General features: G+C 37.3%; 1 protein-coding gene across 9 annotated transcripts in view; it reads left to right on the top strand.

Annotated features, from left to right (window-relative positions):
* The window catches only part of LOC114286514 (uncharacterized), a 95702-nt gene that overhangs the window by 58455 nt on the left and 12546 nt on the right, over positions 1-24701 (top strand). For 5 of the 9 annotated variants that reach the window (XM_082879309.1, XM_082879301.1, XM_082879300.1 and 2 more), the window contains 5 exons: positions 40-426; positions 1292-1678; positions 2545-2931; positions 3802-4188; positions 5057-5443. In XM_082879309.1, the coding sequence (XP_082735435.1) occupies positions 40-426; positions 1292-1678; positions 2545-2931; positions 3802-4188; positions 5057-5443 (1935 nt within the window). Of the gene's footprint in view, positions 1-39; positions 427-1291; positions 1679-2544; positions 2932-3801; positions 4189-5056; positions 5444-18802; positions 19080-24701 lie in introns of those variants that run through there. The other 4 variants (XM_082879306.1, XM_082879305.1, XM_082879307.1 and 1 more) reach the window with 2 other exon arrangements.

Here is a 24701-nt window from a genome sequence, read left to right as displayed (position 1 = left end):
AACAGTCACTAACTACAAGTGTTGTAAATTACTTTACAGGTTGCTTTCCCTGTCTTGGAGGATTTGGAAATTTCAAAATTGCCTAACATAATAGAGATATGGGAGAAGCGATTACTCATAGCCTCAGAAAACGAATCAAAGTCCTGCCGATTGAAAGATTTGAAGGTTTCTAATTGTGAGAAATTGGTTCATGTGGTTCGGTTCAATATGCTCCCACGACTGCAAAATCTGGAAATATTCATGGTAGACAGTTGTCCAAAGATGGAAGCAATAGTCGCGGAGAAAGAAAAAGAAAAAGGAACCACCAGTAATGATATCATTGCGTTCCCTCAATTAACAACTCTTAATCTTTCGGAGTTGGCGAGCCTTAAAAGTTTTTACACGTGGCCTACAAGATCGGAAGCACAACCATTGTTCAACCACCAGGTTTGATTTTCCTAATTTATTTTCTCAACACCAGTAATGGGAAAGCGTGCCCAAAAAAAAAAATTTAAAATTCCTTTTCAATTACAATTTTAAATTTGAAACTTATTTGAATATTCTCTTTCTATCCAAATCCAAATAAAAGTAAAATAATTTGAAGGTGGACATGCTAGGGGCCTACGATGGAAATTACAATATTACCCAAACAAAAATATTTATGAATTCTAAATTTAACACTATATTTTTATTTTGAATATGAATCTTAATATGATTTTATTTGGCTAAAATCATGTCCAAAATTGTAATTTGCCTAATCTTGGTTTGGGGTTCCTTAAAAAAATATTTAAATATTGGATATCATACTGGATATCATATTTCGAGTTGAAATAATTTGATTTGTGTTACCATCTTAACTTAAATAGATATGCCAAGAAAATGAATATTAAATTAAATAAGAAACTATCAATATAAAATATTATCAAGGCACTGTGGTGAATTTTTAAAATAAAATTTTCTTCCTTTTCGTAGGTGTAATACTCAGATCTACAGTATAATTTGCCTTATCAAAAAAATAACAAATAAGATTAAGGAACACAATTATTAAAGACAAATAGAAAAATAATGATGAATGATGGAAAACAATGTGAAGAGGTCATAACAAAAAGGTGCATAGTAAATAATTAAGCAACATAATAAATATTGAAAAGAATATGGAGATATGCAATTATAAATTTGCTTGTCTATTGCTTTTCATTTCCACTCATGCATGATCAGAGCACGCATTTGGAAACTGTTACAATTATCAATTGTTGCTTATCCACAATTTTGTAACAGTCACTAACTACAAGTGTTGTAAATTACTTTACAGGTTGCTTTCCCCGTCTTGGAGAATTTGGTAATTTCGAATTTGCCTAACATAATAGAGATATGGGAGAAGCAATTACTCATAGCCTCAGAAAACGAATCAAAGTCCTGCCGATTGAAATATTTGAAGGTTTATAATTGTGAGAAATTGTTTCATGTGGTTCGGTTCAATATGCTCCCACGACTGCAAAATCTGGAAATATTCATGGTAGACAATTGTCCAAAGATGGAAGCAATAGTCGCGGAGAAAGAAAAAGAAAAAGGAACCACCAGTAATGATATCATTGCGTTCCCTCAATTAACAACTCTTAATCTTTCGGAGTTGGCGAGCCTTAAAAGTTTTTACACGTGGCCTACAAGATCGGAAGCACAACCATTGTTCAACCACCAGGTTTGATTTTCCTAATTTATTTTCTCAACCCCAGCAATGGGAAAGCGTGCCCAAAAAAAAAAATTAAAATTCCTTTTCAATTACAATTTTAAATTTGAAACTTATTTGAATATTCTCTTTCTATCCAAATCCAAATAAAAGTAAAATAATTTGAAGGTGGACGTGCTAGGGGCCTACGATGGAAATTAAAATATTACCCAAACAAAAATATGTATGAATTCTAAATTTAACACTATATTTTTATTTTGAATATGAATCTTAATATGATTTTATTTGGCTAAAATTATGTCAAAAATTGTAATTTGCCTAATCTTGGTTTGGGGTTCCTTAAAAAAATCTTTAAAAATTGGATATCATACTGGATATCATATTTCGAGTTCAAATAATTTGATTTGTTTTACCATCTTAACTTAAATAGGTGTGCCAAGAAAATGAATATTAAATTAAATAAGAAACTATCAATATAAAAAATTATCAAGGCACCGTGGTGAATTTTTAAAATAAAATTTTCTTCCTTTTCGTAGGTGTAATACTCAGATCTACAGTATAATTTGCCTTATCAAAAAAATAACAAATAAGATTAAGGAACACAAATTATTTAAGACAAACAGAAAAATAATGATGAATGATGGAAAACGATGTGAAGAGGTCATAACAAAAAGGTGCATAGTTAATAATTAAGCAACATAATAAATATTTGAAAAGAATATGGAGATATGCAATTATAAATTTGCTTGTCTATTGCTTTTCATTTCCACTCATGCATGATCAGAGCACGCATTTGGAAACTGTTACAATTATCAATTGTTGCTTATCCACAATTTTGTAACAGTCACTAACTACAAGTGTTGTAAATTACTTTACAGGTTGCTTTCCCTGTCTTGGAGGATTTGGAAATTTCAAAATTGCCTAACATAATAGAGATATGGGAGAAGCGATTACTCATAGCCTCAGAAAACGAATCAAAGTCCTGCCGATTGAAAGATTTGGAGGTTTCTAATTGTGAGAAATTGGTTCATGTGGTTCGGTTCAATATGCTCCCACGACTGCAAAATCTGGAAATATTCATGGTAGACAGTTGTCCAAAGATGGAAGCAATAGTCGCGGAGAAAGAAAAAGAAAAAGGAACCACCAGTAATGATATCATTGCGTTCCCTCAATTAACAACTCTTAATCTTTCGGAGTTGGCGAGCCTTAAAAGTTTTTACACGTGGCCTACAAGATCGGAAGCACAGCCATTGTTCAACCACCAGGTTTGATTTTCCTAATTTATTTTCTTAACCCCAGCAATGGGAAAGCGTGCCCAAAAAAAAAAATAAATTAAAATCCCTTTTTAATTACAATTTTAAATTTGAAACTTATTTGAATATTCTCTTTCTATCCAAATCCAAATAAAAGTAAAATAATTTGAAGGTGGACATGCTAGGGGCCTACGATGGAAATTACAATATTACTCAAACAAAAATATGTATGAATTCTAAATTTAACACTATATTTTTATTTTTAATATGAATCTTAATATGATTTTATTTGGCTAAAATTATGTCCAAAATTGTAATTTGCCTAATCTTGGTTTGGGGTTCCTTAAAAAAATATTTAAATATTGGATATCTTACTGGATATCATATTTCGAGTTCAAATAATTTGATTTGTTTTACCATCTTAACTTAAATAGATATGCCAAGAAAATGAATATTAAATTAAATAGGAAACTATCAATATAAAAAATTATCAAGGCACCGTGGTAAATTTTTAAAATAAAATTTTCTTCCTTTTCGTAGGTGTAATACTTAGATCTACAGTATAATTTGCCTTATCAAAAAAATAACAAATAAGATTAAGGGACACAAATTATTTAAGACAAATAGAAAAATAATGATGAATGATGGAAAACAATGTGAAGAGGTCATAACAAAAAGGTGCATAGTTAATAATTAAGTAATATAATAAATATTTGAAAAGAATATGGAAATATGCAATTATAAATTTGCTTGTCTATTGCTTTTCATTTCCACTCATGCATGATCAGAGCACGCATTTGGAAACTGTTACAATTAGCAATTGTTGCTTATCCACAATTTTGTAACAGTCACTAACTACAAGTGTTGTAAATTACTTTACAGGTTGCTTTCCCCGTCTTGAAGAATTTGGTAATTAGGAATTTGCCTAACATAATAGAGATATGGGAGAAGCAATTACTCATAGCCTCAGAAAATGAATCAAAGTCCTGCCGACTGAAAGATTTGGAGGTTTCTAATTGTGAGAAATTGGTTCATGTGGTTCGGTTCAATATGCTCCCACGACTGCAAAATCTGGAAACATTCATGGTAAACAATTGTCCAAAGATGGAAGCAATAGTCGCGGAGAAAGAAAAAGAAAAAGGAACCACTAGTAATGATATCATCGCGTTCCCTCAATTAACAACTCTTAATCTTTCGGAGTTGGCGAGCCTTAATAGTTTTTACACGTGGCCTACAAGATCGGAAGCACAACCATTGTTCAACCACCAGGTTTGATTTTCCTAATTTATTTTCTCAACCCCAACAATGGGAAAGCGTGCCCAAAAAAAATAAAAATAAAATTCCTTTTCAATTACAATTTTAAATTTGAAACTTATTTGAATATTCTCTTTCTATCCAAATCCAAATAAAAGTAAAATAATTTGAAGGTGGACATGCTAGGGGCCTACGATGGAAATTACAATATTACCCAAACAAAAATATGTATGAATTCTAAATTTAACACTATATTTTTATTTTGAATATGAATCTTAATATGATTTTATTTGGCTAAAATTATGTCCAAAATTGTAATTTGCCTAATCTTGGTTTGGGTTTCCTTAAAAAAATATTTAAATATTGGATATCATACTGGATATCATATTTCGAGTTCAAATAATTTGATTTGTTTTACCATCTTAACTTAAATAGATATGCCAAGAAAATGAATATTAAATTAAATAAGAAACTATCAATATAAAAAATTATCATGGCACCGTGGTGAATTTTTAAAAGAAAATTTTCTTCCTTTTCGTAGGTGTAATACTCAGATCTACAGTATAATTTGCCTTATCAAAAAAATAACAAATAAGATTAAGGAACACAAATTATTTAAGGCAAATAGAAAAATAATGATGAATGATGGAAAACAATGTGAAGAGGTCATAACAAAAAGGTGCATAGTTAATAATTAAGCAACATAATAAATATTTGAAAAGAATATGGAGATATGCAATTATAAATTTGCTTGTCTATTGCTTTTCATTTCCACTCATGCATGATCAGAGCACGCATTTGGAAACTGTTACAATTATCAATTGTTGCTTATCCACAATTTTGTAACAGTCACTAACTGCAAGTGTTGTAAATTACTTTACAGGTTGCTTTCCCTGTCTTGGAGAATTTGCTAATTTGGAATTTGCCTAACATAATAGAGATATGGGAGAAGCGATTACTCATAGCCTCAGAAAACGAATCAAAGTCCTGCCGACTGAAAGGTTTGAAGGTTTATAATTGTGAGAAATTGGTTCATGTGGTTCGGTTCAATATGCTCCCACGACTGCAAAATCTGGAAACATTCATGGTAGACAATTGTCCAAAGATGGAAGCAATAGTCGCGGAGAAAGAAAAAGAAAAAGGAACCACCAGTAATGATATCATTTCGTTCCCTCAATTAACAACTCTTAATCTTTCGGAGTTGGCGAGCCTTAAAAGTTTTTACACGTGGCCTACAAGATCGGAAGCACAACCATTGTTCAATCACCAGGTTTGATTTTCCTAATTTATTTTATTAACCTTGTCCATGAGAAAGTGTGCACCCAAAAAAAAAAAAAAAATTAAAATTACTTTTCAATTACAATTTTAAATTTGAAACTTATTTGAATATTCTCTTTTTATCCAAATCCAAATAAAAGTAAAATAATTTGATGGTGGACATGCTAGGGGCCTACGATGGAAATGATAATATTACGCAAACAAAAATATGTATGAATTCTTAATTTAACACTGTATTTTTATTTTGAATATGAATCTTAATATGATTTTATTTGGCTAAAAGTTTGTCCAAAATTGTAATTTGCTTAATCTTGATTTGGAGTTCCTTAAAAAATTATTTAAATTTTGGATATGTAAAAAAATATTTAAATATTGGATATCATATTTCGAGTTCAAATAATTTTGTTTGTTTTACCATCTTAACTTAAATAGACATGCCCAGAAAATGAATATTAAATAGATATGCCTAGAAAATGTAGATAAACTAAATAAGAAATAAACTATAACGATTCTAGTTTAGACCTGACCCGTTTCTAGTTTGGATCCGTGATTCTTATTCTTGAATAGTTGTTCATATCTTCATTCATTCTATTTCTTGTTGAGTTTGGGTGTTTGGATGTTGTAATTGCGTTTGGCGTTGGTTGGAAGTTGTTGTTTTTCAATAGAACTGTTGGCCAGATTTTGGTCAGTTATCTCGAGCGGTGCTTTGTTCGCTTGAGCTGTCTTTGAGAACTTCCCGTATTAGTTTGCAAAGATACTGGGAGGGTAGTGTTCGTTGCTCGAGCGGTGTTTGTTACACTCAAGCGGTCTTGGCTCGAGCGATCCTTCTTGTTAGGTCCCTGAGTCTTGTCAATCCCGCGAACAAACTTATGTTATTGAGTTTTGAATTTCTGTGCTGTTTTGTCTTGCTAGCTCGAGCGAAAGAGTCCTCGCTTGAGCGAAGACTGCGTTTGGCAAAAACCTGAAAGGGATGAATGTGCGCTCGAGCGAAGCAAGGTTCTGAAAGAAGTGCGTCTGCATAAAAATCTGAAAGAGTTGATTGTACGCTCGAGCGTAGGTTGCGTGGCTCGTGCGAAGCCACTTATAGAAATCATGCGAGATAAGGTTCTCGCTCGAGCGAGAGAAGCTTTGCTCGAGCGAGCTTCACAGTCCAGGATTTCTATAAGTATTTGTTTTACTCCAAAACTAGGATTAGGTTTTTTAGATCTACTTTGAGGTTTTCTAAGGTTTTCTTCTGGAGTATTTTTGTGAGTTTTCCTTGTTAAATTGAGTGAGTATTAAACTCATGAATTGACAAGCACATATCAAGGAGATTGATTGAATACATACAAGAGTGTTATTCTTCGGTGGATTCCGAAGATTCAAACGTGGAGTTTCAAAGGAGTTTGATTCTGTACGTAGTCGTTGATTCGACAAGTGAAGTTGTGGATTCAAACTTCAGATTAATCAGTTCCGAGACGAAGGCTTGGTGAAAGAGTTACAGAAGGTTTGAAGACAAATTGACTGAGTTGGGTAATTTGTGTGTTATCTTTGTAATCTTTCTTTCTTCAGTAGTGGATTGATTAGTGGCGTTTCGCCCGTGGTTTTTGATTACAATTGAAGGTTCTTCAATTGTGGTTTTTCCACGTAAAAATCGTTTGTGTCGATTTATTGTTTATTCCGAAAACAACAGTCTAAATCACTTTCGTAAGTGCTTGATGATTTAGATTGTGTGTTTTGAATAATTGGAAATTGAAATATTTTAATCTTGATCTAATCACGAATCACTTAGGATTTTCAATTGGTATTAGAGCAGGTCACTCTTTGTTTTTATCAATACTTTAGGAGTGTGATTTTTTTGTGACTAGTGATATGGATTCAATTCTTGAAGGTTACTCAACCCATAGACCTCCTTTACTCGACGGTACAAACCATTCTTATTGGAAAGCTCGTATGAGAGCGTTTTTAAAATCCATCGTGGAGTGAACCTATTGTCACCGTTGATGGTATTGATATTCCTAAACCCCTTGATAAATGGGACACAACCGATTACCAAAACTCGAGTTGGAATAGTAAGGCTCTCAATTCCCTTTTTTGCTCCGTCACACCTGAAGAATTTCATCGTATTTGCACATGTGAGGTAGCAAAAGAGGCTTGGGACATTCTTGAAACGATTCAAGAAGGTACTATTTCTGTCAAAAGGTCAAAACTTCAACGTCTCATCTCCGCCTTTGAAACTCTTTTTATGTGTGATGGTGAGACGTTTGATGATTTCTATGCAAAACTTATTGACATCGTGAATTCCTGTTTCACACCTGGTGAAAAAATCCCTGAAGCTAAAGTTGTTGGAAAAATTTTGAGATCTTTACCCGAGAGGTTCCAATCAAAAGTGACAGCTATTGAGGTGGCTCAGAATGTTGATACCCTCAAGCTTGATCAGTTGGTTGGAAACTTGCAGACTTATGAAGCCCATCAGATTTCAAAGAAAAAACAAAAAGATAGTGTGGCTTTTGCTAGTGCTTTTCGGAGACTGAGTTTGATTTAGAGTCTGAGATGACGGCTATGTTTACTAAACAGTTTAAAAAATTTCTGAAGAAAAGAAGCCTAATTTCAGAGACCCTATTTCAAAAGACAAGAGTAATGAAAAACCAAAAACTTTTCCACCAAAACTTGCTTCAAAAACTGAAAAGAAGATTGTAAAGGAGCAAGGGGTCAAGTGCTATGACTGTCAAGGGTTTAGCCATATTGCCCTTGAATGTCCTTCGAAAAAGAATCGAAAGAAAGTCTACAAAGTGACTTGGGATGATGAAAGCGGGTCAGAGCAAGAACCCGAAGAACCTGAATCCGGTGAAGACGGAGATAGTGCTTTCATGGCATTTTGGTCCATTTTCACTCAACCTCTTCCAAAGCTAGTGGAATTAGCTCGTGGTCAGAACCTGCATCATGCTCCCACCTTTGATGGGAGTAACTACTTGTATTGGAAGATTAGAATGAGGGCGTTTTTGGGAGCTTTCGATCCAGAAGACTGGCAAACCATTGAAGAGGATGTTGAAAGTGTTGACAATCCAAGCAATCAGAGAGTTCGGACTACTATTCGTGGCGCAATTTCTGATGAAGAATAGCAACGGGTTGCTCACTGCACAAAGGCTAAAGATGCATGGGAAATTCTGAGCCAATTTCATGAAAGAGGAGATTCATCTTCACCGCCATCTATCACCTTTCCTGCCTTAGTTGCTAGACTGGATGAGGTAAAGGAGAATGAGGAACAAAAAGAAGATGATGAAACATCATAAGACAATGATGAGATTAATGGTGATGAACTACAACAAGCTTACGAAAAGCTTTATGAGGAATCTCTGAATTTGTCCAAAATCAATGACAAACTCTCTCTTAAGCTCAAAGCATGTGAAAGTGAGAATGTCAACCTAAAAGGAGAACTTGCAACAGCAAAGCAGAATGTCATAGAGATCTCTAGTGACAGGCAAGACCTATGTGGGAAACTCCTATCTTGTGAAACTAAAAGGAATGAACTCCTGAAAGTGTATTCTACATATGAAGAAAAGCTTGAAAGTCTTGAGATGTCACAAGCTACAATTGAAGAGTTAGTTTGTCAGAAAGATGAAGAACTCTGAATTGCTAGAGCCAAAATTGCCATATGGAACAAAGGTTCCAAATCATTAGAAGACATCCCCGGGTCTCAACAAATGGGTTGTGACAAAAGTGGGCTAGGCTATGGTGCAACAGCTCACAAGGGACAAGCCTTTACATCACATGACCTGAAGACTCAAGCAAAGGGAAAGTTGAAGGTAGACCAGGGTGATCCCTCTCTTCATCCACCTAAAGGGGGCAAGATCAACAAAAGGGAGGTAAAACCTATTTTTATTTGTCATCACTGTGGTAGGTATGGCTACATTCGTCCTTATTGCTTTGAATTGTATGGTAAGGTGTCTCAAAAGGATAAAAATTTGAATACTTTTTGGGCTAGGAGACAACCTTACATGTCTAGGCGGAATACCAAGATTCATGAGGGTGTTCACAACGCCAAGACATTTACCAAGACCATAAGACCAGATTTTGTTAAGACCAAAAAGATTTGGGTGAGAAAAGATGATTTGACCTGTTTAGTTGTTCACACTACTCTAAAAGCACGTGACTCACACATGTGGTATCTTGATAGTGGGTGCTCTCGTCACATGTCTGGTAACAAATCCTAGTTCACCTCTCTTGAAAAATATGAAGGTGGAATTGTTACCTTTGGAGATGGTGGCACTTCTAGAGTCATTGGTAAGGGCTCTATAAGTGTACCTGGTCTTCTCAAGCTTGAAAATGCTTTACTTGTTAATGGTCTTAAAGCAAATCTTTTGAGCATTAGTCGAATGTGTGATTCCCATCATGAAGTATTGTTTTCAAAAAAGAAATGTGAAATTTTGGATAAAAAGGAAAATACTGTCTTGCATGGGTTCGCACATGTGATAACTGCTATGGGATTGTTACTACTAATGATCTCACTTGTCACTCAGCCATCATAAGTAATATTGATTTGTGGCATCAAAGATTAGGTCACATGAATTTCAAAGACCTAACTAAGATAGCCAACAAAGAGCTTGTGAGAGGAGTACCTAAATTGGGTAAGAATCTGAATCATGTGTGTGGACCATGTCAACTTGGGAAACAAACCCGTGCCCCTCATAAAAAGGTGAACAAATTCACAACCAAACGTCCTCTTGAATTGGTTCACATGGATTTAATGGGTCCTACTCGCACTGAAAGCATCGGAGGTAAAAGATATATTTTTTTAACTGTTGATGATTTTACTTGATTTTCGTGGGTAAATTTTTTAAGGGAAAAATCTGATACGTTTGATGCTTTCCAGGCTCTAGTCCTTAAAATCCAAAATGAACAGGGTGTTTCCATTGGGCGTATCATAAGAATCCGAACTGATCATGGTCGTGAGTTTGAAAATAGTTCGTTTTCGGATTTTTGTGATATGCGTGGAATTAAGCATGAATTTTCTGCACCTATTACTCCACAACAAAATGGAGTTGTTGAGAGGAAGAACAAGGTTGTTCAAGAGATGGCTAGGGTCATGCTCCTTAGTAAGAAACTTCCTCCAAAGTTTTGGGCTGAAGCCCTAAATATTGCTGTTTATGTCATAAATCGGGTGCATTTAAGGCCCGACACTTTACAAACTCCATATGAATTGTGGGAGGGATTGAAACCTAATGTAAAATACTTCAAAACTTTTGGAAGTAAGTGTTACATTTTCAAAGATAGAGAGCCTTTGGGTAAATTTGACTCCCGAAGTGATGAAGGTATTTTTCTAGGGTATTCAACAACTAATAGGGCTTTTCGAGTCTATAACCTACGAACTTCTTCTTTAATGGAATCAATCAAGGTGGTTATAGATGACACAGGTTTCCCTACTCCAGCAACAAATGAGGATGACAATGGTGAGTCTCCAATCCAGGATACTGAACCACAAAGTCAAAGAAAAGCTGAGGTCCAAGCACAAGAAGTTGAGACAACACCATCCTCACAAGTAAGTCAAAGTCCAAAGAATGCACAAAGAGACATCACTACTGATGCTTCTGTTGCCGCAAGTCCTGAGTTCAAACCATCAGCAAGGGTGAAACTGAATCATCCAGCTCAACAGGTGATTGGAAGTGTATCAGATCGAATGAAAACCCGAAGACAGATTCGGGATGAGGTATCACATATGCGTTATGTTTCATTAATTGAACCTAAGAATTTTAAAGAGGCCTTGCTAAATGATAGTTGGGTCAATGCTATGCATGAAGAATTAGGTCAATATGAACGTAACAATGTTTGAACTCTAGTTCCCAGACCTAGAGACATGAATGTGATAGGTACCAAGTGGATCTTTAAAAATAAATCTGATGAGAATGGTATTGTGGTTAGGAATAAAGCCAGGTTGGTTGCTCAAGGCTACACATAAGTAGAGGGTGTTGACTATGATGAGACGTTTGCCCCAGTTGCACGTCTTGAATCTATTCGTATTTTACTTGGTGTTGCATGTTTCCTTGGCTTCAAATTGTATCAAATGGATGTGAAAAGTGTCTTTCTGAATGGGTACTTGAAAGAAGAGGCATATGTTGAGCAACCAAAAGGGTTTGAGGACCCTAAATGTCCAAATCATGCCTACAAGTTAGACAAGGCTTTGTATGGGTTGAAACAAGCCCCTCGGGCCTGGTATGATAGACTTACTACCTTTCTTCTTGATAATGACTTTCAAAGGGGTAGTGTGGATAAGACTCTATTTGTGAAACATACTAAGTCTCATATTCTTGTTGCTCAGATTTATGTTGATGATATTGTGTTTGGATCCACTGCTGATCATCTTGTGAAATATTTTTCGAATTGCATGACACATGAGTTTGAGATGAGCATGATGGGAGAGTTGTCTTTTTTCTTGGGTCTTCAAATTAAACAGTCTCCTTCGGGTATGTTTGTTTCTCAGACTAAGTATGCTAAAATTCTTTTGTCAAAGTTTGGTCTTGAGTCTGCCAAACATGCTCGCACTCCCATGAGCACCAGTCTTCACCTTTCTAAAGATTCATCTGGTATTGATGTTGATCCTATCCTTTATAGGAGTATGATAGGGAGTCTTCTTTACCTCACAGCCAGTCGTCCTGATATTGCCTTCAGTGTAGGTGTTTGTGCCCGTTACCAAGCCAATCCTAAAGAGTCTCATCTTCTTGCAGTCAAACGCATCATCAAATATGTGAATGGGACATTGGGGTATGGGGTTTGGTTTTCTACTGATACTACAGCTGAAATTACTTGTTTTTCTGATGCCGACTGGGCAGGGTGTGCTGATGATAGGAAGAGTACATCCGGGGGTTGATTTTACCTTGGGAATAATTTGGTTTCCTGGCATAGTAAAAAGCAAAATGCCGTCTCTCTTTTGACTGCTGAGGCTGAGTACATAGTTGCAGGGAGTTGTTATGCACAAATGCTATGGATGAAGCAAATGCTTCATGATTATGGGATAGAACAGAACACTCTCACACTTTTCTGTGATAACACAAGTGCCATAACATTTCAAAAAATCCTGTCCAACACTCTCGCACCAAACACATTGACATTCGTCATCATTTTATTCGAGAGTTAGTGGAAGAGGGCCTTGTTGTTCTTGAATATGTTCCCACTGAGCATCAAAAAACTGATATTTTTACAAAACCCCTTGATCTTCTTCGGTTTGAGTTCCTTAGAAAGACCTTGGGTGTCATGCTCGATCACTAGAGTGTTACTTGTTTCTTGAGTAGGTGTGAGTGTTTGGCTTTGTGTGTGCTTGGATGCTATAATCTCTTTGTCATTGATCCTTGTTTTTCTTGCATCCAACTTTATATGTACACTACTCATGCTGCTTACAAGATCACATTGTTCTTTGTTCATAGCTCATTTTGAATGCCCATGGTCATTAATCTCACAATCTCATTCTGTACACATCCTTGAGATAAATTGTTGCAGGGGTTTCCGCACAAGTGATCAAAGTTCTCTGTGGACTACTAACAGTGTTTCTTATACTTTTACAGTGGAATTGACCGATACTAGTATATCATGGGTGATGTTGAGTCTCATAACCATCTACCATCATTTTTCACTTCCACGGTTTCTCCCTCAGTTCCTTGAAGTCTGAGCATTAGGAAAAGGCTACCTCAGAGGCACCAACCAGGCCATCCTTTTTGATTTCATTCTTCTTTGGTTTGGTTTCCATACTCTTGAGCGTGAATGCTACCAGTGAGTGCCCACAAGAAAGAAAAGTTAGAAAAAAAAAATGAAAAATAAGGGACTCATTGTTTGAGGGGGAGCCTCCATTTTTACTCAACAAATACCCTATGATTCTTAGTGGTTTGACTTTTCTCTGTAATGTTTAGTTACTCTTGGCAGAGGTCCAGCCATCCGATCACTACGAGGATTAACTCTAGCTCAGTGGCCTCTCAAGGACTGCACACACACACTTTCATTTTGTGAGCTCTCATGTTGATTTTTGAGTTGTACATTCTCATGAAGCTTATGATCGTTGATTATATTTTATCTACTTTGCTCATGATCACAAGTGTCATATTGTAACAATTGCAAGTCTGCAGGTTTCATGGTTTGTAGATTATTTCATTTTAGTATGATTTTTGGCTAAATTTGATCATTTACTTGTGTTACAGGTCTCGCTTCATGATATTGAGTATCTTATTTTTTTTTTGTTTTAGAAAAAAAAAAGTAGTTTTTTTTTTTTTTGGTTTTGTTTTTTTTCTCTTCTTCGCTCGAGCGTACTTCTGCTGCTGCGTTAGACCTGAGAGCGTCCGTTTTTGGCGACAGCGACAAGTTCTTGGCTCGAGCGACCCTTTTTGCACATAATTGTCCTCGCTCTAGCGACCTGTCGAGGTTTAAATACTGTTACTGTGTCTTTTCGTTTCATTTTTTACCCTCTTGAGTTTTGTTTGTTGTCTCTATTACTCCCATTGAGCGTTTACTCTTCCATTGTTGCTTCATCACTTGGATTTCCCTCACTTTGGGGGTGTTTTTCTTCATTTGTCCTGCATCTTCATTACTAGTAAGTTTTTTTTGGTTTTTGTTTTATTTGTTATTTTGTTCTCAGTATATCGCTGTGTCTGTTTTGTTTTTGACTTAATGTCTAGGGTTCTTCATTATTGTTTATGGTTATTTCATCATGGTTTCGTGTCTCTCTCTTGCATCTAGGGTTCCTGATTTGGCGCATTTGGCTAGTTTTTTTTAGGGTTTAAATTAGGGATTTTTTTTTCTAAATATATTGACCTGTGATAATGTGCTCTATTTTCATTGCATTGCTGATTGCGTCTTTTCATCTACTGTTAATGGTTTTCATACATTGCTCTATCTGTGCTTGTTAGCTGTTTTTCTAACTCTGGTTATCATTTCATTTATATTATGCTAAGGTTATGAGTTCCCCTGCTTTTCTAACCATGTTGGACTAATCTGTTTTGTTGGCTACTTCTGTTTTTTCTTGGGGGTTTTCTGATATGGTTATTGGGTGTCTTGTGTTGTGGGTTACTGGGTTCTATGATTGTCTTGTTTTTTTGGGGTTGTCTAGTCATGGCTGAGCCCTCTAAGCTTCGTAAAACCACAATGTCTCGCCCCAGTTTCAATACTAAAAAGTTTGAGTCCAAAGAAAAGTCCAGACAGTTTAAGGAATTTTATGTCTCCAGGAAAGTTCATCTGGAAAGGAATGTCCTGTCTAGTGTCTTTGAGTTGCTCCCTATCCGCTCTTTGTTTGATTCACTAGGGGGTGATCAAGTTTTGGTCTTTTCCGGGCCCCAAAATCTGAGTTTAGTCCGTGAATTTTATTGCAACATACATTCTATTCGCAAAGAAATTCCTTCCTCCTTTCGCACTTGGGTGAGGAAGAAACCTATAGACATCACTTGTGACGTTTTTCGGTTATTTTTTGATCTTCCTGAAGTCCCGGATTTTCGGTTTCCTCTCCTTACTCGTTCTGGTATTGACTTTGATCAAGTTACGTCTGAACTTTGTGGTTGTAACCGGACTTGGTTCGCCGAGGCACTCATTCAACAGAATGAGCTTATTCCTCGGTTTCGTCTCCTTAATATCATTGTGTGTGCTAATCTTCATGTCACCACCCATTCTTCACACATTACCCAAGATCAGGGTTATGTGTTGTATTGCATCGATCACAGGCTTCCCATTGATCTCCCGGCCATGATAGTTTCCAAAATGATTGCTGTTTATGAGGGTCGTAAGTCTTTGGGTCTTCAATATGGGTGTTTCCTCGCTCATTTTCTCTCTTCTCTTGGTGTTCCCACTCTTGATGATGATGAGTTTGCTCATTCTATTAAACCCATCACCAAGTTAACCGTTTCTCAGAGTTAAGCACATGTAAAAGGGGGTGTGTCGGGGGTTGGGATATCTGATACAGGTGATGATCCACACGCAGGGAAGGAAGAGGTTGATGCAGCCACATTAGGTGTACCTGATCTACCTGAGATGCGTCCTCGTTCATTTCATGGCCAGCTGCAGTAGTTTGAGCAGTTCGTCACTTGTCGCCTTGATCGGTTGGATGCCCGACTCGATACTCTTGACGGCCGACTTGATCAGCAGAGTACCATGCTTGCTCAGATTCTTTCCATACTTCAGTTGCAACAGCCATCTTCCTCTCATTCTTAGTTTTTGGCCTATGATTTTCTGGATAGTTTTGGTTTATTTACTTGGATAGTTTTTGTGAAGGTGTATATGACTGTTTTTTTTTGGGTCACTCTCGGACCAAAAAAGGGGAGTATGATTTTTGGGGTATATGTTTGGGGGGTATATATGTTTGGGATACTCATATGTTTTTGCAGGCAGGATTTATCTTTTTGGGGTGATGTATATGGGATACTCATGATGTTTTTGTAGGCAGCACTTGGACTTATGGGCAACATGTTATATTGTTTATATTGGAATTTAAGTTGTTAGATGTAGATAGTTATGTTTGCTAAGTCTTGATGGTTTCTTATGATGAATAACAATTCTCTCCAAGTTTATGTTGTGCAGATTGTTTATTTTGTGCATATTGTTTTCCTATCAAGATTGGTTTGGTAGTTGTTTCCTTTTCTGGTTTTATAGTTGGTTTGTTTAGTTTGTTCGTTTGTTCAGGACATTGTGTTAGAAAGTTTTGTCCGGGTATTGACAAAGGGGGAGATTGTTAGGTCCCTGAGTCTTGTTAATCCCGCGAACAAACTTGTGTGATTGAGTTGTAAATTTCTGTGCTATTTTGTCTTGCTCGCTCGAGCGAAGACTGCGTCTGGTAAAAACCTGAAAGGGATGAATGTGCGCTCGAGCAAAGAAGTGCGTCTGCATAAAAACCTGAAAGAGTTGATTGTACGCTCGAGCGTAGGTTGCGTGGCTCGTGTGAAGCCACTTATAGAAATCACGTGAGACAAGGTTCTCGCTCGAGCGAGCTTCACAGTCCAGGATTTCTATAAGTATTTGTTTTACTCCAAAACTAGGATTAGGTTTTTTAGATCTACTTTGAGGTTTTCTTCTGGAGTATTTTTGTGAGTTTTCCTTGTTAAATTGAGTGAGTATTAAACTCATGAATTGACAAGCACATATCAAGGAGATTGATTGAATACATACAAGAGTGTTATTCTTCGGTGGATTTCGAAGATTCAAATGTGGAGTTTCAAAGGAGTTTGATTCTGTACGTAGTTGTTGATTCGACAAGTGAAGTTGTGGATTCAAATTTCAGATTAATCAGTTCCGAGACGAAGGCTTGGTGAAAGAGTTACAGAAGGTTTGAAGACAAATTGACTGAGTTGGGTAATTTGTGTGTTATCTTTGTAATCTTTCTTTCTTCAGTAGTGGATTGATTAGTGGCGTTTCGCCCGTGGTTTTTGATTACAATTGAAGGTTCTTCAATTGTGGTTTTTCTACGTAAAAATCGTTTGTGTCGATTTATTGTTTATTCCGAAAACAACAGTCTAAATCACTTTCGTACGAATCACTTAGGATTTTCACTTCTTATGCTTGAGCGGTTAGCCTCTGTCTGCAAAACTTTTGGGAGGGTGTCATTGTTCGCTCGAGCGGTAACTTGCTCGCCCGAACAGTCTCACTTTTTGTGTTTGGTCGCTCGAGCGATGTTTTGGTTGCTCGAGCTATCTGCGCGTATATCAGTCTGTAAAAGTTACTTTTTGGATCACTTTTTCATCTCTTTCTCTCTCTAAACATTTCGAAAACCTAGATCTGCTCTCTCTCTCTCTCTCTCTCTCTCTCTCTCTTTAAAACTCACCTTTAAACCTCAAATACACCCTCGCCCTTTGATCTCTTCACCATTGTCCTTTAGAGAAAAAGGTATAGCTCACCTAGGGCTTCATTTTAATCTGAAAAGTTCGTGTTTTCGTCAACGTTGAGTTTTGGGGCGTTTGGGCTTTCTCCTCTTCTAGAGTTGAGGTAGGGATTTTCTTAACGGTCTGCATGTTGTTTAGCTTCATTATATGTTATTTTTGTTAGTTATGAGTTTTCAAAAAAAAAAGAAAAAGGATTTGGATATATATATATATATATATATATTTATTAATGCACAAATTTGGGAAAAAAACACTTATTTTCAGTTGTGGTTTGGGATTGATAACCTGGTGGTTGTTGTGTTATGTATTTTTGAAGAAAACGTTTGGTTTTAATGGGTTTTCAAAGGTTAATAAAAAAACTAGGGTTTTTGATGCTTTTATGAAAATGAATGGAATTAGAATCGTTATGGGATTTTGGTTGAAATGTGGTTTGGTTGAGAAATGTTTTGAAATTATAAGAAAATACCAAGTATTATTTACTTCTTTGAAATGGTGGTTTTATTGGAAACGATATGAATGGTTTTGAGAAAATTTTATATTTTCGGTGGAGATTCACAAGACACGTGAGGAGTGTGAATGATGTTTTTGGAATCATGAGATTTTTGTATAAATTATTGGGATTCTGATTTGGTTATGATTTTGGAATATTATTATTGTTGTTATCTTTTAATTAGAGATAATTGTTTTGGCAACTGGTGGAGGGTTGTATTGATAGTTGTAGAAATTGCATGTGGATTAGGGAATGGAAATATTTACAAATCATACATTGCATTGTACATATCATGGATTTGCAATTGAAGATTTCAATGTTTTGAAAAATGTATGTAAGACCTAAAATCCGTGTGGTAGGTGTCGAGCCTTCCGGTTAATACCGATAGAAATGGCATAGTGACTTGTATAGTTACTATTATGAACACTGGCTCTGGAGATTTATTCATTATATTTACCACTTGATTGTTTGGAAAGAATATTGTTGATTTGGAAAGATGTTTTGGAAATCTTGCATTACATTGGTGCTGTTTGGGAACCTGAGGTTCAGGATAGCCTAAAATGGGAAATAAGCAAAAAAGCGGCCCTATTCACAGTTTTTCAAAAAAAAATTAAAAAATAAAAAGTAGGCTGCAGCCCGGACAGTGTAGGCTGCGCCTAGACTGTCACAGCCTGAAAACATCATTTCAACGGCTAAATTACCATTTTACCCCTTTATATCAATTTAAAAAATTATAATTTTAGGGACAAATTTGTCATTTTAAATTCAAACATCATTTCAACACACTTTTCCATACAACAACTCAACTAAAAATTCATCTCATCTTCCCAAACACAAAAACTAAAATAGCATACTAAATAGCCAAAAAGCCTCTAAAATAGCCACTTCCCAAACGAGGCCATTGTTTCAAAGAAGAAAAATTGCATGTTTTATCATGACATTTCATATGCATACATCTTATGACATTGTTATGCTTCTTTTATGTCATTAAGTTTATTTCTATTGGACTTTATGCTCACCCTACGATGGAAACCACTTTTAGGTGAACTGGTGTGCCTCTGCCAAGGTGATGTCTTGGGAGAGCCTTGGAGCTTGAGGCTCGGATTCATTGCTTTCTTGTTTATTGTTATAATTTAAGCCACGGGCTTCTTTGTATTGAGTTGCAACTCATTTTCTGTAATAGGGCAACGCCCTAGAAATGTGTAGCCTTTAAGGCATTAACTTCTAATAATTTAGTTTTATTCATTATGGGTGCAATTCATGTTATAGAACTAAAAGAATGTATTAAGGCATGTATTGGAAGCGATGTTGTATAATCATGTTGTTGTTGTGTTCTGCATGTTAGCAATATTATAATGGAGTGGAATGCCTATTTATTTTGGGACATTACAACTTGGTATTAGAGTGTATCGGGTTAGAATACTTAGGGTACGTGGGAAGTGGTTTTTACCACAACCGGTTTGTGGCTAAGCACTTTTGTGGAATGCATTGTGTTTTTAATGCTAGAGTGTATGAGATTTTGTTGGGGGGCACAATTAGAAGTGTGCTGAATTTGTTATGTTTGTTTTGATTAGGATGTTTAGGCAAGGAAGTGACGACTTTCCTCTTTCCACACAGGAAGAATTGAGGAAGCAATTTTTGGAGTTGCGCCAAGGTATTACACCTTTGGCACAATTTGAGGCATGGTTTACCAAACTGTCAAGGTTTGCTCCGGAGTTAGTAGAAACTGAGGAGCTCTATTGTGCAGAGTTTGAGAGTAAGTTATGTGATGACGTTTGGGGAATGATTGTAAAGTCTTGGCATAGGAATTATCGTGTGCTTGTGGTAACGGTGCCCACTTGAAGGCCTCAGTCCTGGTCATGGGACAGGGTGGGGAGGAGGCCACATCAGCAACTCCATCAATTTGGAGTCGTGGTAGACCTAATAAGAACCAAAGGAGAAGGGCAAAGTTGTTGCCCTAACCAATAGTTACACTAACGAGATCTTCTAGCCAACTAGGACTTGGCGTGATCGAGTGCTCACAAGAGGAGCAGTCATTGGGATCCTTAACAGTTCAGACTTCGAACCAGTCACGTATTCGGGGACCACCTATTTGCTATGCGTGTAATCAATCAGGTCATACTAGGCATTTTTGTACGCAATCATGGACTTCTTTGGGTGTTTCGCAATCTAGTCGGGTTCAACCTTATCTGTCCAGGTAGGGGCGATGCCAATACCAAAATCGAGTAAGCCAGTTTTCAAGAACCTTTGGATGGTCGAACTTTTATCCTTAGAGTGGGAAGATTACTGTTTGTTTCAAGTTTGGCCAGCTGGGTCACGTCTGCTGCTCTTGTTCTTGGTGTCAGAATTCTGGAAGTGTTTCGAGGGTTAAGAATGACCAGTCTCGACAGTCTGGTTAGAAAGGTGATAGTGGTGTTGGCGGAGGGATGGCTGTTTTGGGTAGTTAGTTTTGGTTATACCTTGTTTTGTGACTGGAGGGCAAATGGTTGTAAGTATTATGTGATCGTTTTGTTTTGTAACCTGTAAAGTGTGGAACGTTGTAATATTATGACTTTTGTTTATATACGTATGTATGGTGGGTTGTTTATTTTTATGAGTTAGGTAGTGGTTTTGAGTTTTCCTTAATGTGATGAGTTGTGGAATTTGGAAATCTTCATATTGATGGGTATGAACTATTGCATTTTGACTTGGGAATGTGATGGTCAGAGAGCCTTATTTTGACTAGAGATTGTTTGCTATGTTAAATAATTTGTGTTTGGTTGAAATTGATTTAGAATAGGTGGACGTTAGAGTTGGTTATGGAAGACAGGTATTTTGAGGGTCATTGTGACTAGTTGGGACATTGTGAGGGTGGAGTTATACCAGTGAGTATGTTCAGTTTAGTTGATGTTGGCTATTGGCTTAGGATAAAAGTATAAGTTTTAATTTATTACAGTGGAGGCTTCTTGGGAGAGTAGGATGGTTGTGTCTTGTAGTGACAGGAGCAGTGTTATTGTCGGATGCATGTGGATTGGTGTGGGTAGTGAGCCTATCATGGACCTTATCTGTCTTCAGTGTGGTGTGGTGTGGTTGTATGTGATTTGCGTTGGGGGGTGTATATTGTTCTGCGAAGGGGAGTTGTTTGTTTTGGCCTCGAGAAGTCCACTTCGAACTTAAGAGGGTGCGGGAGAGGTTGTAGAACCACATATAGGAGTGTTTGGAGTTGTAATATTGTTGTTTTGGTGCTAAGAGAGGAGAGTGGTTGCGTAGATTAAGTGTTTGAGTCTAATGGGTCGGTGTAGGGTAAGGTGTTGTTGTCATCATACCAAGAAGTGAGTTAGATGAATAAGTGTCCTTAGTACATCTTTAAGAATTCCTTATCAGGTCATTAGGAGTTGGTAGTATTGGTGTTTGGAGTAGTTAAGAGTGATTGACGTGAAGGTGCCTTGAGTTTCATTTTTCGAAATTTCTTCCTAGTCTATTAAGGGCAGTTAGTTTCATTTTGTGGTAGCTATCATATATTGGCAGTATGCGAGAGTGTGTTGATGTGGTTGGTTGTGTGTTTCTTGTACTAAATGTAGAGTCCTTTTTGCAAGCTTTGTCTGTGGAATAGGAGTACTTTGTATATATGCAATGAGGGTTGTGATCCTGGGATGTTGACTTCTTGTTTGATTAGAATCAAGAGGTATGATAGTTCGTAGTAGAGCAGTTCATATCATAGGTATATTTTGAGTTGAGTGGTAGTGAGACACTAGGAGAATTAAGGGAAGTATTAAAAGTAATTATAAGAGCCGAGTACGTGTTAAAGTGACCTTTTGTCCTAGGTTGACAGGATCCTTTGTAAGTTCGAGATTGAGTGCAAACTCCTTTCTTTGGCTTGGTTAAGTTGTCCTTTCTTTATAAGAACGTGTGGATGGTTTGTTAGTATTTGAGCTGTTTAGACCCCTTCATGATTAGTTAAGTTTGAGAAGTGTGAATTTTAGGTTCATGAGGTGAAATTCTAAGAGGCGTTGGATTTGAGGGAAGGCGGTGAGTTGAGGTAGTGGATGATAAGGAGTTCAAGTGTGTTGTTATTGAGGAAAGTCAAGGTAGTGACCGATACCTAGGGTAGAAATTTGGCACAGTGCATAGTGAGTGTAGTCCTTTCTTGGTATTCTTGTGAAGCGGGGCGAATTAATCCTCAGGTGTTTTTAATCTTGTGTATATCTTAAGATCATTTGTTCAGAGTGTTATCTGGGTATGCGTTTTGATCAGTGTTGTTAGTCCTTAGGTGGAGACGATTGTGGCAGCTTGTTTTGCTAGAAAGGGTGTAGTTACGAGTGGTTGATGGATGCCATCGTTGTGGTAATGGAATGTAATTTTCGGGTGATTTTCTATTGTTGTTTAACTTCTTATTGTCATGTTTGACGTGTTCTATTTCTATGTCGTAACAAGATTACCATTTTATTTTTGAAATGATTGTGTCATTGGTCGAGTGATGGTTGGGAGAGTTATCAATTGAAGTCTTTTGGAAAGGAAATTGGGAACTAAAACTTTTCTTATTGGAAATTTAGTTGTTTTAAGCTGGTAGTGGGTTTGTGTAATGCACCTAGGTAAAAAGGAGATTTTGAATTTGTGTGGGCGGGTAGCCTGAGGTTGGTTTCGGGAGCTGTCTTGTAGATGTTGTGGCTTGGGTCTTGGCGTAACTGTGGTGTTGTTTTTGTGGCAAACAAGACAAACAGGAACACAAGTTTATGATGGGTCTTGGTTGTTTTCAATTCCAGAATTTTGGTGTGCCTGTTGTGGCAAGCTTTGTTTATATAGTAAAAGTTGTAACTTAGAATTCATGATGGGTACTAGGAATGGTTTTATTCTCTTTTGTGTGTGGTTGTGTTCCTCGGCGTAGTTGGGTTATTGTGGGTTAAAATTTTGCCTTTTGAGAGGTTTTTCTTTGGAAATGTCTATGTCGTCATGTGAAGGGAAAGATGAAGATTTTGAGTGAATAGAGTATTTAGGGTGGTTTTATAAGTGGAGGTGCTTTTGGGTTTGAAATAACTAAGTGTGATGTGTGTTTGAATTTCCTCGCTTGAAGTGTTATTTGTACCTTGTTACGTGTTAGCGTCGTAAGTGATTTTAATGAGTTTCCTTGCGTGGTTATAGCTTGAATTTCATTTTACTTTATCGCATTTTACTTTATCGCATTACTATTGAGAAGGAGGTGGTCATGGTTGTGTAGTTTGTGGTGTTATGGCTTTTGGGAAGCATTGTTGTGGTTGTGATTGTGTATGTGCGTGTTGTGGCGTTGTTTAAATTTTAGGGACGAAATTCCTTAAGGGTGGAAGGTTATAATGATTTTGGTTTAGACCCAACCCGTTTATTGTTTTGGATCCAGGATTGCTATTCTTGAATGGTTGTTCATATCTTTATTCATTCTATTTCTTGTTGAGTTTGGTTGTTTAGATGTCGTTGTTCCGTTTGGAATAGGTTGTGAGTTGTTTTTTTCAATAGAATTGTTGCCTAGATTTTGGTTAGTTCGCTCGAGCGGTCCTTTGTTTGCTCAAGCGGTCTTTGAGAACTTTTAGTATTTTTGCAGTTTGCAAAGATACTGGAAGGGTAGCCATAAAGATTAACGAATCTACCCTTGCCCCGTTATGAACTAGAACGCTGAATGTCGGTGGCCTATGGAGTGCGCGCATTGCTGAGGTCGCTTCGGGAGTGCGGTGCACTCCTGAGTGATTAAAAATGGAGTAGGAGATTCCAATTGTGTGTCAAAAAGTAACTCAACTCTGTCCGTCAGACGCGGCCGGAGGAGTGTGAATGTCAACTAGACTATTCTTTAACTGTAAGGGAGAGGGTAAAACGCTAGCTGAGCTGGACTCAGTAATGAATCGAGGTGGCGAACCTCCCCGTACGGGAGGTAGGGCATCTGCAGCATGTGAGAGGCGCCACTCTCCGTGTCGACGAAGCAGGTCACTGAGGAAGGAGAAGCGCCAACGGGAGAGCCCCCCTCGTTCGCGAAGTCAGGCCAGTGAACCGCCACGCCTATTGAGCTTTTCAATTTTCATCAAGAACAAACCGATGACGGAGGCAGACTCCATCATCCGCGATCCGAACGTGGTAGTCGAATTTGCACGACAGATTTTTCCGCCAGAAGTCCAGTAGTCGATGGTTGGTGGACCTGAATTCGAGGTGTTTCGAGAGGGCATTTACGGAGCGGTGTAAGGGCTGTACACCGCCTATGAAATTGGCATGCGCCTTCATGCCGCGCGTCGTGAAATAGAGAAGAAAGATGAACGTATTCGAAATTTGGAAGCTCGCGCGGAAACGACTGAGCGTGAGCTGAGGAAGGTCAAAGCCGCTCAGACACAACCAACCGGACAAGCTAACCGGATTGTGGAAGAATGGGTGACTCAACGGCTTATTAGTTATGCACTTGCTGACCGTGATACGGTGAGCATGTTTGCGATGGAGGCCGTAAAGGGCAGTGCTTATGAAAAAGGCTTCCACGATGGTCGGAAAGTTGGGATAGAGAAGACTAAGGAAAAGCTCGCCATGGCAGAGGCTCTATGAGAAAAAGGTGTTGATTCGACGTCGACATTATATTAGAGTTGTCACTTTTCCTTTGAGGCTTTTGAAATTGAGAAGAGCGACGACGAAGGGGAAGCCAAATAGAATTTAAACATATTGTAACGCTCTTTCGTAGATTAGTAGCGAATTATGCATTATTAATCTAATAAAGTGAATTATTTGACATGTCGGCATGTTATTTCATTTAATGTGTAAACATATTATCAATCTTTTTCTATCTTCCATCAAATGCGTTTATGCTTGTTAATTACATAGGACACGCGTGTCGAATTATAATGACAACTCGATCCAAAAGTGTTGTTCAGTGATGAGGTTTCGAATTCGATGTCATTTTAACTCGGCCAGTCGTGAAATCCACGACGGGCATTTGAATTCGGTGCAAACGTGACCTGCAC

Source organism: Camellia sinensis, chromosome 7 (assembly GCF_055761805.1).
Source record: "Camellia sinensis isolate YWXY chromosome 7, ASM5576180v1, whole genome shotgun sequence".
Classification (NCBI taxonomy): Eukaryota; Viridiplantae; Streptophyta; class Magnoliopsida; order Ericales; family Theaceae; genus Camellia; species Camellia sinensis.
This window is presented reverse-complemented; position numbering and strand designations above follow the sequence as displayed.